Below are 13,673 nucleotides of genomic sequence, written 5' to 3' on the forward strand. Positions count from 1 at the left end.
CATCGTCCAAGGCCTCCTCAATTCTTAAAAGGAAGTCAAATGATGTCGGATGGGAGTATGGAATGTTAATTGATCCGAAGAATATTGATAAAATTAAATGTAAGTTGTGTGATAAAATTATGTATGGAGGTGTTTACAGAGTAAAAGAACACATTGGCCACATTTTTGGAAATGTTTCTGTATGTCCCAAATCTTCTCCTATTGATCAAGCCAAATGTAAGAATGCTATTGCCGAGGCAAAGAATAAGAGGAAAAATAAGAAGAAGGAGGAAGATTTGATGAGATCAACTATTAATATCTCTGAAAGAGTGGAAGGGGATGATGAAGATGAATTGCAAGAGTTAGGTAGCAGAAAAACGTCCTGTACTCTTGGCCCTATGGATAAGTTTGCTAGCTCCATCAGCCCTGAAACTTGTTTGAGTGCGAGAATGACCCAAAGGCAACAAACTATTAGTGAAGCACTATTTAAAGAGAGAAGATAGTTTGTTCGTGAATATTATGCTAAATGGGTGTATGAAGCTAGTATACCTTTCAATGCTATTAATAATGATAGTTTCAAATTGTTTGTTGAGGTGGTTGGTCAATTTGGGCCGGGCTTCAAACCTCTCAGTCAATACCAATTGAAGGAACTGCTATTAAAGGGGGAAGTGACAGAATAAAAGAGTTATTGAAGAAGCATGAAGAAGAGTGGGCATGAACTGTGTGCTCTATTATGACAGATGCTTGGATAGATAGAAAAATGAGGAGCATCATGAACCTATGTGTTAATTCTAATGCAGGTACTACTTTCCTTTCTTCTAGAGAGTCTTCAGATGAAGCACATATAAGTGAACTTATCTTTGAGTATGTGGATAAGTGCATTGAGCAAGTTGGGCCACAAAACTTCATCCAAGTAGTAACTGACAATGCTGCCAATAATATGGGAGCGACAAAATTATTGAGGGTGAAGAGGCCAAATATCTTTTGGACCTCATGTGCTACTCACACCATCAATTTGATGCTTGAAAGTATTGGAAAACTGCCGAAGTACAAAAAAGTCATTGATCAAGCCAAGAGTTTCACAATCTTCATTTATGCACACCATAAAACCTTGTCCTTAATGAGGTCATTTACGAAGAAGAGGGATATAGTGAGACCAGGAGTCACTAGATTCGCTTCTGCTTTCTTGACTTTATAGAGTTTGATGGAGAAAAAGGCCCAACTGAGGGCAATGTTTACCAGCTCTGAATGGGAGGAGTGCAGATGGTCGAAGATTGTTAAAGGGAAAGCAGCATATGCTACTGTGATGAGCATTGCCTTTTGGAATGGTGTGACTATATGCCTTAAGGTTTTTGCACCTTTGGTGAAGGTGCTTCGAATTGTTGATGCGGATAGAAAGCCTTCTATGGGCTTTTTATGTGGAGAGATTAAGCAAGCAAAGGAAGATATTAAGGAGGCCTTGAATAATCTTGAAAAGAACTATAAGCCTATTATGGAGATTATTGAAGCAAGGGTAAAAGATAGGCTAGATAGTTCACTATATTTTGCAGCTTACCTTTTGAATCCCTACTATTTTTTCAAGGATATGGATATACAACTTGATAATGAAGTGATGGATGGGCCTTTTAACTGTGTGGAGATGTTTTATCATTATGATGGTGAATTGCAAGACCATGTTATAAATGTTGAGTTGCCAAAGTATATTCGTAAAGATGGAGCTTTTGAAAAATCGTGGGCAACTCAAGGGTGTGCGAAAAATGATGACAATTATAATCCAGGTATAAAATTCATTTAATCATTTCTATTGTGTATTAGTGTATAAATTAAATTTGTTTACTTTATACTTGTTTGACCTATGTAGTTACATGGTGGATGACTTATGAAAATCAAACTCCAAACTTGCAACGAATGGCGAGAAAGATTCTCTCGTTAACCACTAGTTCATCCGGTTGTGAAAGAAATTGGAGCACTTTTGAAGGGGTTAGTGTATATATGAATTATATTTATTTACTATCAATTAGTTATCCTTATTCAGTTATCATTTATATTGATATTGTTTTTATTTTATTTATGTAGATACATACGAAGAAAAGAAATAGACTAGACATGAATCGATTGAACAATCTAGTCTATGTTCAATTTAATGTGAAATTGATGAACAAGCACAAAAGGGAGAAGGAAAGGAATGTTGATGTGCTACTTGCTAGTGATGCTAGTAATGCACAAGGATGGATCGTTGATGGAGAAGATGATGAAGAAGTTGAGCCTGGTGCGGGGCTCACTTGGGAAGTGGTTGGTGAAACATCGGGAGCAGACGAGATGCTTCAAGCTCAAAGAAGTTCTAGGATGAGAGAGCTTCATGAAGATGATTTTCAATCAGAAGAAGAAGATGAGAAAGAAATCAATGAATTTGATTTTGAGTCCGATGAAGATCGTGTATTGGAAGAATATGGAGAGGAAGAAGATCAATTAGATAATTAGACTTAGATTTTTCGGATATGGTTTATGTTGTATTATTGCTACTTCTACCTTCTTGAACTTATAACTAATATAATAGTTTATTTTCTGAGTCTTAATTTCATTATTTCACTTGTCTTTTCAACTTTGATTTACATGAAAATAATATCAAATTACATCAAAAGGTTTTTAGAAAAAAAAAATATCATTTTTCCTAGTCACCGCCTAGGCGCTAGGCCCTAGCCTGGCGCCCGACTAGCGCCTAGCGCGTTTTTGAACACTGCAAACTCAATAATTAAGTAGTTAAACACTTTCATGTCCACAAATTTCTTCACATCAAGGTTAGTAAGTACATAATAAATCAATCTCAATAAAAGAATGCTAGCAGCCACAAGGATACAAAACTAAATAAGCTTTATAAACAATTGGTCAATAATACCAACATTAGTAGTAGATAGAGGTGAAAGGGCGCTTCTACTTAACGGGAACTTCTAGATAAACAAACTTAAATTTATATTCTTTGACAATGTTAAAAATAAGGTTCATACTCTCCCTGGAACTTTCTCATATTCTCTAATAATTTCAGGTATCTCTTCGTTCTCAATTAGTTTTCCTTAGCCAAAAAGAGGCAAAGAGAAGTAGCTTACCAGATAATCCCGTGGGTGTTAAAACAACTCATTGTGGAATGGTTCATAGTACTTTGGTGCATTTCAGAAGGTTCTAGTTAAAACACCAGAATTGCTCTTCACTATTATTTCCTTCCAGTTTCCAAGGAAACAGAAGTGTTTTAACCATTTTAGGGGAAAGACACAATATTTTGTTCCTTGCAAAGAGAAACTAATAATAGAACTTTGGCTACAACTACAAGAAACTCTAGACATTTCATTTCACAATGACATTGAGACTAAAAGGGGGAAGTGTACGATATCAAAGTTGAAATGAGCATAGTTTATTTTCTAATAGTCTAACAAAAACCAAAAAAACAGAAAAGGATAATCTCTGATCCTCACAATTATTTTTGCTATTTCCTGTGGATCAAATTCCTAGTAACATGATAGGCAAAGCCAAGATGAAATTCAAGTAACATTCTCAGCCCCTCATTATTGTAACCAGCACGAACAAGCCCTGTAATAATGGCAGTCCATGAAACAACATTTCTAAGAGGCATTTCATCAAAGACTCTGCAACCATCCCAAATTTTACCAGTCTTGGTATACATGTCAAGAAGGGCGCTACCCACAAAAACAGAGTTCAGAAAACTAGTTTTTACAGAATACGCATGTAGCAATTCTCCATGTTTCACATTCAAGTTGAATCCACAAGCCTTGAGTGCAATACTGAGCACGAAGGGGTCCATTGCGATATTAGGCTCAACCCACATTTTAGAGAACCAGGACAACGCCTCTGACGAGTTACTCGCATTGACATAGCCAGAAATCATTATGGTCCACGAGACTACATCTCTATGAGGTAATTTATCAAACACCTGGCGCGCATTATTCAAATGATCGGTTTGAACCAATTCCTTTAACTTAGAGTTGACTTTGAGCATATTAACTTGTGCGACGTTATCCATCTTATCAGACAAGTTCTCATGGAATGTCCCAAGTAAATGAATCCATGAAATCCTTACCAGTTAGTTATCCTCATCTGCGCCGTTCTCCCATCCCGAATCTTAAGAAATTCGCATTATCTCGGCCGAAATTCTCTTTCCGGCCAAAATGGCCATTCCGACCGACACCAACTAAAATAGTATTTTGATTTTGACGGAAGACCGACCAAGTACAGTGCGAGGAGGACAAAACGACGCCACTTCACCGTGTATAGAGCCCAAACGATGTCGTTGGTTTACCTAGCCTTGTCCCCGCTGAACCCACACTTGCTCCACACCTTTTCCCGTCCAATGAGCGGACGGCCTGGTTGATTCGTCGTCTCTCCCACGGTGCAAATCAAAGACAACTGATCGCCGCGTTCTCTGACGGCAATGTCCTCGTCAGCGAACGCCAGTGTTCCGCCGCCTCCGGCCACCTCAATTGTCCTTCCGCCGCCGACGGTTGCTCTGGTACCGTCGGCCGCGTCGAGTGGAACTTCGCCGGCGGTTATTCCACCGCCGAGGAGGAACACTGAATTGATTGCTTTAGGAGTTGGCGTTGGATTGGGAGGATTAGCGGTGCTTGTAGCAGTGGGTGTATTCGTGCTTTGGTATAAGAGCAGGAAGAGGAGGCAGGCTTTGGCCCTCTCTTCTGGTTCACCTCCGCCGAGCACTAAAGGTCAGATCTATTTTTCTAGGGCTCATGAATACTCTATTCGGTTTACTTCTCCAGTGCCATTGGAATTTCTTATTACAGTTGAATCAGTCAACTTCGTTTTTAAATATTTCAGATTCAGAGGAATCTTGGAAAACCCAATATATTATGCTTTTGTTTGTTTTCTCTTTGTTGCAGTTCAAGTCTTCAAGATTTAGATGCAGACCCTTTTCTTTTTTCTTTTTCTTTTTTGTGGTAGTTTGCTTGTTGCAATAAATTTCATAAGCTTTAGCCTCTACGGCCAGCATCTCTCTCTTTTCTCTAGAAAGCCTTCATTGACATAAGTCACGTGGTGCTGTGGCTTTTGGAAAATGAACAAGGACCTAAAGTAAGCTGGAACTCAAATTAAGGATTTCCTTCTGTATATTCATTAGTGAGCGAACAGGATCCCCCTCCCCCCCCCCAAAAAAAAAAATCATGTTTTTTCCCTTATAATTTCATAGAATATGATTCTGATTTTCCGTAGCCAAGGGGATAAAGAAAACATGATTACATGCATGTTTATAATAAATTGTTAAGAGTTGCGCTGGTTGTTTTGAGGCCTATGAAGTGCCATATTCACTCATCTCTACGAGCATGTGAATCTTGGAGAGTGATAGTAGCCAGAAGCTACACAAGAGCAACGGCTTTTACTTCTTATGCTGTCTTGGTCACATCACACTTGATTATAGAATTAGATAATTATTATTGAAGAGGTAACAGCTTTGAAGAAAATGAACACATTGAAAATTTGGAGGATAAGCTGATGTGTGTTGAAGAGGCTCTTTGAGTTGCTTGGAAGTGTATATTGCAGTCTAATACTACTGAAATAGAGGCTCTTTGAGTTGCTTGGAAGTGTATATTACAGTCTAATACTACTGAAATATTTAGAATTACCTTTTGTTTTTGAAGAATTAATGAATTGGTTTTCTTTTCTTTTCTGTTTTCTTTAACCAATTGATGGAGTTGTTTTCTTGTCAATCAAGTATATTGGTTGTTAGGGGAAGCTGACAACAATGTGAAAATGTAAAAAGTTTCTCTCTGCAGGCTGATGAGTCTGTTGCCAAAGAAGACTATAAGTTAATAATTTTTATCATCCAAGAAGGAAGGTAAATTGCAGATATCATAAAGACATCAAAAACTTCTTGATTTACAAGAGATTTTCACTGCCATGTAGACCTAGGTATCTATGGTGTTGGTTGGACTGTTTCTGCTGGTACTCAACTAAGAAGGCAGGGTAAATTTTTTATCAATACTGTTCTACCTCCTGCAGGTCAAGCAATGCGTCTTGACTTGTTGAACCTCATTGGAGTTTTGTTATGGGGAAGCACTTTAAGCTTGTGTAGCATTCTCATGGGTAGTAGAAGAAATCTTCTAGGCTTGAATGTGTAAACCAAAACCTTGAATAAGTTCAAACAAGAACTGATGGGATTACAAATTACAACCTAACTGGTGGTAGGAAGAAATTAAAGGAGTTATGAAGTTTAATTAAGTTCTAGGGAATGATTGATGCACGTGAATAGAACTAGATGATTATTGAATGATGATATCTAATTTGACAATAATTCCATCCAGGACCTTCTGTCTTGTTAGCTATTGACTTATGTTTATTAATGCAATGTTTTACTGTTTATTGTAATCTCCAGGTGAACCTTTTGTTGGTTTGCATCAGCAAGGGCAACCTTCTGCTCTTTCACCAATAGATCATAGGGTTTCAATTCTGCCAAACCTCAGTCCTCTGCCAGGTATATCGCTCACCCCTTAACTAGCATCTTCAGTAACTAGCAGCTTGGGATATGAAAAATCAAGCCCATAACCATCACTTGTCATGTTTCTAGGTCTGCCAAAGAACACATTCACATATGAAGAATTATTCCAGGCCACGGATGGTTTCTCCAATGCCAACTTCCTTGGTGAAGGTGGTTTTGGTTATGTCCACAAAGGAGTACTTGCAAATGGGAAAGAGGTTGCAATTAAACAGCTAAAGGTTGGGAGCAGGCAGGGGGAGCGTGAATTTCAGGCTGAGATTGAAATTATTGGCCGTATTCATCACAGGCATCTTGTTGCAGTTGTTGGATATTGCATTTCTGGGGACCAGAGGATGCTGGTTTATGAGTTTGTTCCAAACAAATCTTTGGAGTTCCATTTACATGGTGAGTTCTTTGGTCATTCCTTGCTAGTCTTTAAAACCATGCTGGATGCTGGATGCTAACACTATAACAAGCTTGAAATAAGCTCTCATCCTTCATGAGAAGTTGATTGGGCTAGCTGCATCAGCTTTTATGGTCGGTACAGATTAATGTACTCCTACACTTGAAAATCTTTCTCAAAATAGGAAGGAAGGGAGAGGAACAGACATGTGAGGCAACATGGAAGGACAATAGTGTCCTAGTCCTGTTCCATTATTGCTCTAACTGAAGCAAGACATATTGCCACTAGGATGCCTTACTATCTGATCTAGCTGGTATCTTAAATAGACTTTTAATGTAAATTGGAGGAAACTGGAAGATTACGTATTGGATGCCATATATAGGAGGAAGTTCTCAATTTATCCATAAACCATATAAACTAGTGGTTGCCCATAATTGATCGTTAAGTGTGGCAGGTTCTGGCCTTTTACTGAAGGACCTTTTTTGTGTGCCATGGCCTATCACAGTTTTGTTGGCTTTTGTCTGGTCATGGTTTCACCCCCCGCCCCCCTAATAGCAAAAAAATAATGAAGATGGTTAGATATTATCCTTTTTGTTTTTTGGTTTTTGTTAGACTATTAGAAAAGAAACTATGCTCATTTCAACTTTGATGTCCCACACTTCCCCCCTTTTGTCATTGTGAAATGAAATTTCTAGTGTTTCTTGTAGTTGTAGCCAAAGTTCTATTATATGTTTCTCATTGTTTCTTTCCATCAAAATGGTTAAACACTTCTGTTTCCTTGGCAACTGAAAGGAAATAATAGCGGAGAAGAGCAATTCCAAATAATGAGTTGTTTTAATACCCATGGGATTATCTGATAAGTGACTTCTCTTTGCCTCTTTTTGGCTAAGGAAAGCAAATTGAGAACAAAGAGATATCTGAAATTATTAGAGAATATGAGAAAGGAGAAGGGAGAGTGTGAACCTTATTTTTAACATTGTCAAAGAATATAAATTTAAGTTTGTTTATTTAGAAGCTCCTGTTAAGCTGAAGCGCCCTTTCACCTATATCTACTACTAATGTTGGTATTATTGACCAATTATTTGTTAAACTTATTTGGTTTTATATCCTTGTGGCTGCTAGCATTCATTTGATTAAGTTTGATTTATTATCTACTTATAAAGAGAGTTGTGGACATGAAAAGTGTTCAACTATTTAATTATTGAGTTTGTATAACCATTCATATGAGATAGTTTCTGTTTCCAAATATTATCACAAATTTCCAGAATTATTTTATTGATTTCCTTTGTCTTTTTGAAATGTTTCTCAATGATCTCCATTTCCAAACTAACTGTACAACCCAACAAAAGAAGATCTTGATTCTTGTCTCCTTCTATGAGTGATCTTATCAATGAAAATCTTGCAGGAAAGGGCAGCCCACCCTTAAGCTGGGCAACTAGAATGAAGGTTGCTCTAGGCGCTGCAAAAGGATTGGTGTATTTGCACGAAGATTGTGAGTTTTCAATCTTCATTGATTTCACAAGCAGCTCCTCTTTCTCTCTTTCAGGTTCAAGTATTATCATCAGAGATTCAATCATTTTTACATAGTTATTTCTTCAGGTCTGCCCAAGATCATACATCGGGACATCAAGGCTGCCAATATTCTTCTTGATTACAATTTTGAGGCAAAGGTAAGTTGAAATAATATCTTCTGTATATGTCTATAAATAGACACATTATGATTTGGGTTAGTTAGAATGTATTATCTGTTTGAGCCAGTTTCCAGGAGACTCCTGTTCTTCCATCATCGCCATGCCAAGCTGGGTGGGGCTTCGGGGGTGGATATAAGTTTAGTGTCTATAGACATTGAAAACAAAACCTTGGTTCTCCCAATCCCTCCAACCAATGTCCTTTAAGTGATGTTATTATAGATTTCTGTGGACTGTTTTAAATTGAAAGTGAAGTATTTTCCTCAAATAGTTTCCTTGTTGTACGAGAAAAATAAGAACAGCCAAGTCCAAAAATTGAATAGAGATTAGAGGATCAAGCCCGAAATTAGAAGCAGTGGTTTTGGTGTATTTTGGTATTTTTAACAACTCTTGTTTTCTCGTTCTAGAAATTTTTCTAAAGAAATAAGAACAGTTAAATTTTTTTTTAAGCAAATATGATATGGCCTGTATCCTCGAAGTGCCTTGACACTGGTTGTTCCAAAAACACTGAAGAAAGTGTCACGTTCCTAGGGTTACCTAGGGTTGAGACTGGAATTAGGAGAGAAATCAGAACAGGAGAATTGAAAAGGAGAGAAATTAGCAGAAAGGGAGGGAGAAATCAGAGAGAACCGAGAGAGGGATAGAGAGAATTAGAAGGAAAAGATTTCAACCTCATTTCACATATTATTCCATCCTTTTACAGGTAGCCCTTTTATAGGCATAGTTGGTTGCTAACTGAATTCATAACAACACCCATGTGCTCCTAACAGATTACAAAATATCTCCTAACAAACTATTGTAACCATATCACAATATTGCCCCTCTATTGCTCCTAAGGTCACGATAGAAAGTTCCTTGGATCTCCCTAGTGGTTTAAAAATTTAATATCTGAGAAACAACTTGTGAAGTCAATGGGCCAACTCCGCATAGCCCTTGTGTTCTAAAATTTGTATTATTAAACAATAAAGGATTAAAAGACTTGAAATGATTAAATTATTTCAAGTACCTTTTTGGAAAAAACACAACTTTTAGTTCATATTTCTTTGATTGGTCACCAGTGAATAGGTGTAATTCTTTGGAGAGACATGCCCTTTTATTCAAACCTCTGCAATGGGATGCCAACAAAAGGGCGTGTCTTTTAGAGAATGACCATTTATATATTATAAGTAGATGCTGAGGCCAAGCATGGTAAACACCTCCACTGATGTTATGTCTCTTTTCCTTCTATATTGAGTTGCTCTGTAAGGAACTCTTTAGTAGTGTTCACTGCAGATCTTGTGACTTTGTTAATCATGGAGGTGGTTTGCCATAAATCCTGCTGCAAATCAAGTGGGAGCAAATAACACCTCAAAGATAGTGAGTTTATTCACGTTCAAAGTCACATCATTGGTGTGTATCATTTTGCATGTAGAATGCTTCTAGAATGTGTTGCATCCATTAATTTTTTTCACAATATCACTGTTTTGTTACAACCATTGGATGAAGGCAGTCCCATATGAGGAAAAGTGAATCCCCACATTCTTTTTCCTGTATTTCTTCTATTGGACACCAAGATCCTATAGGAACTCCAACAAATTAGACATCCTTTCCATTCCTTTGAAAGTAAACCAAAGGGAAAACTCCAACTTCAGATCAATAGATAACAAAAACATTGTGTCTGGTCAATACTCATTTTGTTGCTTTCCATTGGTTGAGTTGAACTCCCAAATTCCTGCCTGAGGTGGCGCAGCATTGTCTTTGGATTCCAGTAGAGCCACGACAATGCTGTTAAATTCTTTTAGAGATGAAGAAAAAGCTACTATTTGTCTCTAAATGAATAATTCTGGTCTGGTATGATGCTGTAGTTCTTTTAATATGGTGGTCAAATACAATTACCTTTTTCTCGTTTTTTTTTTCCTTAATTAATGTGTACCTGAACCCTTTTTCAGGTTGCTGATTTTGGACTTGCTAGGTTAAGTCTTGATACTGATACTCATATTTCAACTCGTGTTATGGGAACCTTTGGGTGAGTTTTGACTTGTGTGTTCATTTGAAATGCCCATCAGCTATGCTTATGTAGTTCTGGGGTCGCAGATGGTTCAATAAAAGCATATGCTCGTGATCTATATATATATATATATATACTTGTAATGTGTTTTTTTCACTTTGTTTTTTCTTATTAGTATCATGATATCTCCAACTAATCCTATTTCTTCTTATATACATGCATACTCACTGGTTGCAGTTATTTAGCTCCAGAATATGCTCTTACTGGAAAACTTACTGAAAAGTCAGATATCTTCTCCTTTGGCGTCATGCTTTTGGAGCTGATCACTGGACGGCGACCTATTGATAAAGTTCAGTTTGTTGATGATGACAATATAGTTGACTGGGTGAGTTTTGTAAGGGATCCTTGATATGTGCCCTTCAACAAAAGATTGGAATGAGAACCCTTGTGCTTTCATAAATAAGAATTGGTTCTTGGTGGAGTTTCATTCTGTTCATCAGCCCATTTTCATTTTTTGATTTAGATATTACAACATACTTTGGTAGTTTGTTATTTTGTAGCCAAGAGTTCATGGTTGATTCCAAATGGCTGATATTTTTTCTTTGAAATATATTATTATTTGTTTCCTTGTGTATATGCTGGCTTATACATTGAGATAACCGGCAATTTTCTTATCTTATTGATAGAATTCTGGAGTTTTTTTATATGGTTTTGTTGTGTGCTCGATTTATAGAGAATGGTATTGTTGGTGGTTGCCAAGTGCTGGGGTTAAGTTTTATTGAGCTTGTCCAGTTCTTCATTCTGTATATGCTGCATGCCTCAAAGATGTTGGTTCTATATTTCCCCATACATGCAAGGTAATATCCAAGGTTAACCACCAATTTTTGGGGCTAAATAGGTGGTTTGAACTTGGATACAGCAATGCCAAGCTTCATTAACTTGAACTGGCTATCTGTATTCTTGGAGCTTTGTTTTATTCTTTATAGTAAAAGCTTTTTTCCGTTGTCCTCCAAGTTGTGAGCCCGTGATTCATTGTGTCCCTAGAAGAAATAGGGAACGAAAAGGGAAAAACTAGTGTAAGAAGTTGTTTGTCCAAATGCTCACGCATATACAAAGAAAAGAAGATTCATGTCTCACTTTTCTTGTTAAAGGTCTGCTCTTGCATGTTTAATGTGTTTACAACTTTAATTCTTAGATTCTTTTCCTACCACAAATTGACTGATCTTGTCTGTGATGAAAAATTGCAGGCAAGGCCCCTGCTCAGACAGGCTTTGGAGGATGGCAACTTTTCTGAACTTGCTGATCCAAGGTTGCAGGACAAGTATGACCCTGCTGAGATGATGCGCGTAGTTGCTTGTGCTGCTGTTTGTGTCCGCCATTTGGCACAGCGCCGTCCACGAATGAGCCAGGTATCTCTGATAGAGCTGTCATATGTGCTATCCAATTTTCCTTTTCTATTCTAAGCTGCTCATTTGCCAAACTCACCTAATGGGGTTAAAGTATGATATGTTGTTTGTTATTGTTGTTCATACGCAAGACACCCATTTGGATGCCTACTAGGAATTGAACGGCTTCATTATGTTTTACATGGCCTAAAAGCTACAATTCTATTAACTAAGATCCTTGGAACAGATGAGCTCTAGGGATCCTTGGAAGTCTCTCAATTTCATTCTTGTCCACCGTCTTCGAGGATGGCTGCCATTTTCTAAGTCCTACTCTTGTTGATTGGTGCTTTAAAATCAGCAGTCAAAATTACCAGACCTGAGACCTCTTTTGCTTGGAACTAGGATATTTGAAAGAAAAATAAAATGAAAATTAACTTATGCACAGAAAATCATTTGTTTTCCTTTTCTTCTTCATTCTTTCCACAAATCCTACTTCCAAACAGGGCTAGGTATCATGTAATTCCCTTAGATATCCAAAAAATTGCTTCGTTCTGATGTGAGTGTCATCTGAAATATTTTGAGTTGCATTTCAAATTCTAGCTATTTCCAATTTTATGCAGTCATAGACATTTTACGGAATATTGATACCATATGATAAAAACTCATTTTGCTTCATTGGAGCTGCACGGCAAGCATAGATTTTTTTCCAAGTGAATTGTAAACAATCTTCTTGGTGGCATTCCATGTAAATATAACCTTTTGCAGATTGCCAGAGCTTTGGAAGGAAACATGTCCATGGATGATCTGAATGAGGGTGTTAGACCAGGAAACAGCACAGTTTACGGACCACCACACGAAAGCTCAGATTATAACACTTCTCAGTACAAGGAGGACTTGAAGAAATTCAGGAAGTTGGCGCTACAGAGTGCTAGCGAATACAGTGCGCCAACCGGCGAGTATGGCCTTCAGCCATCTGGCTCCAGCAGCGAAGTTGTACGAACCACTCAAGAGACCGGGACCAGCTCAAGCCTGGAACATTCTTGAAAAAAGGAAACTGAAATCCAAATGGAAATGCTATTGATTTGCAGCTTGCATTTCGTATTAATTTTGGTGCCCCCGTGTCCCTGCCTTCCCTTGCAGATGACTTGGTTGAAGTTAACTTGATAATAATGAAATTTCAGTAAGTGTTCGGTGCCACAGCTAGCTAGTCGCCATTGAAAGCTACTGGATCTGGATGATGTCTCTTGAGTGATCATTTCAGTCTTCTTCATGCGTGTATGTGTATGCACTTGGCGTGTCGTCTTTCTTTTATTTTTTCTTCCCATTTGGTGGTTTCTTTGCTTCGTGTGTTGTGGTGATTCAAATACCCCTATGCCACATCCATGCTTGTTCGCTGGACACGTGGGCAGACCAATCCACGGGTCGTAATACTAAGGCCTACTAAGCCTGAAGCGGAACAAGAAAATAACGTATCCATCTATTTATATTATAGATATAGCATAAGATATGGAAGCTACCCGAAATAGTACCCACTCTGCCGGTGCCATCGATATGGAAGCAACTAAGGAGGTGGACAGTTTGCTGAACCCAATTCCACACCCGCCGGCGGAGGACGCCGATGGACTCCCTGAACCTGAATCCATCAAGGCTTCATTCTTCAGGGCAATCACGCCGTCGGATCACGAGCCACCTCAATTCTCTCCCGGCCGAACGACTGCGTGAGTGATCCAACGGTCAAGGA

At 38.1% G+C, this 13,673-nt stretch overlaps 2 protein-coding genes across 3 annotated transcripts in view; both read left to right on the forward strand.

Annotated features, from left to right (window-relative positions):
* LOC127789983 (proline-rich receptor-like protein kinase PERK1) overlaps window positions 1–13,216 on the forward strand; it is a 25,406-nt gene extending 12,190 nt beyond the window's left edge. Inside the window, exons 1-9 of one of the 2 annotated variants that reach the window (XM_052319151.1) lie at window positions 4,421–4,706; window positions 6,368–6,466; window positions 6,560–6,874; window positions 8,278–8,364; window positions 8,472–8,542; window positions 10,489–10,565; window positions 10,785–10,932; window positions 11,795–11,956; window positions 12,698–13,216. In XM_052319151.1, the coding sequence (XP_052175111.1) occupies window positions 4,421–4,706; window positions 6,368–6,466; window positions 6,560–6,874; window positions 8,278–8,364; window positions 8,472–8,542; window positions 10,489–10,565; window positions 10,785–10,932; window positions 11,795–11,956; window positions 12,698–12,976 (1,524 nt within the window). In that variant the 3' untranslated portion in view covers window positions 12,977–13,216. Of the gene's footprint in view, window positions 1–4,420; window positions 4,707–6,367; window positions 6,467–6,559; window positions 6,875–8,277; window positions 8,365–8,471; window positions 8,543–10,488; window positions 10,566–10,784; window positions 10,933–11,794; window positions 11,957–12,697 lie in introns of those variants that run through there. The other variant, XM_052319152.1, reaches the window with a different exon arrangement.
* LOC127789984 (uncharacterized) lies at window positions 121–2,710 on the forward strand. The gene is made up of 2 exons (XM_052319153.1): window positions 121–1,757; window positions 1,841–2,710. Exons 1-2 carry the CDS (start codon window positions 1,184–1,186, stop codon window positions 2,053–2,055), a joined length of 789 nt encoding a protein of 262 aa, XP_052175113.1. The 5' UTR covers window positions 121–1,183; the 3' UTR covers window positions 2,056–2,710.
* Window positions 13,217–13,673: the final 457 nt, after the last annotated feature.

This window comes from Diospyros lotus, chromosome 14 (genome assembly GCF_014633365.1).
Source record: "Diospyros lotus cultivar Yz01 chromosome 14, ASM1463336v1, whole genome shotgun sequence".
NCBI classification, from domain to species: domain Eukaryota; kingdom Viridiplantae; phylum Streptophyta; class Magnoliopsida; order Ericales; family Ebenaceae; genus Diospyros; species Diospyros lotus.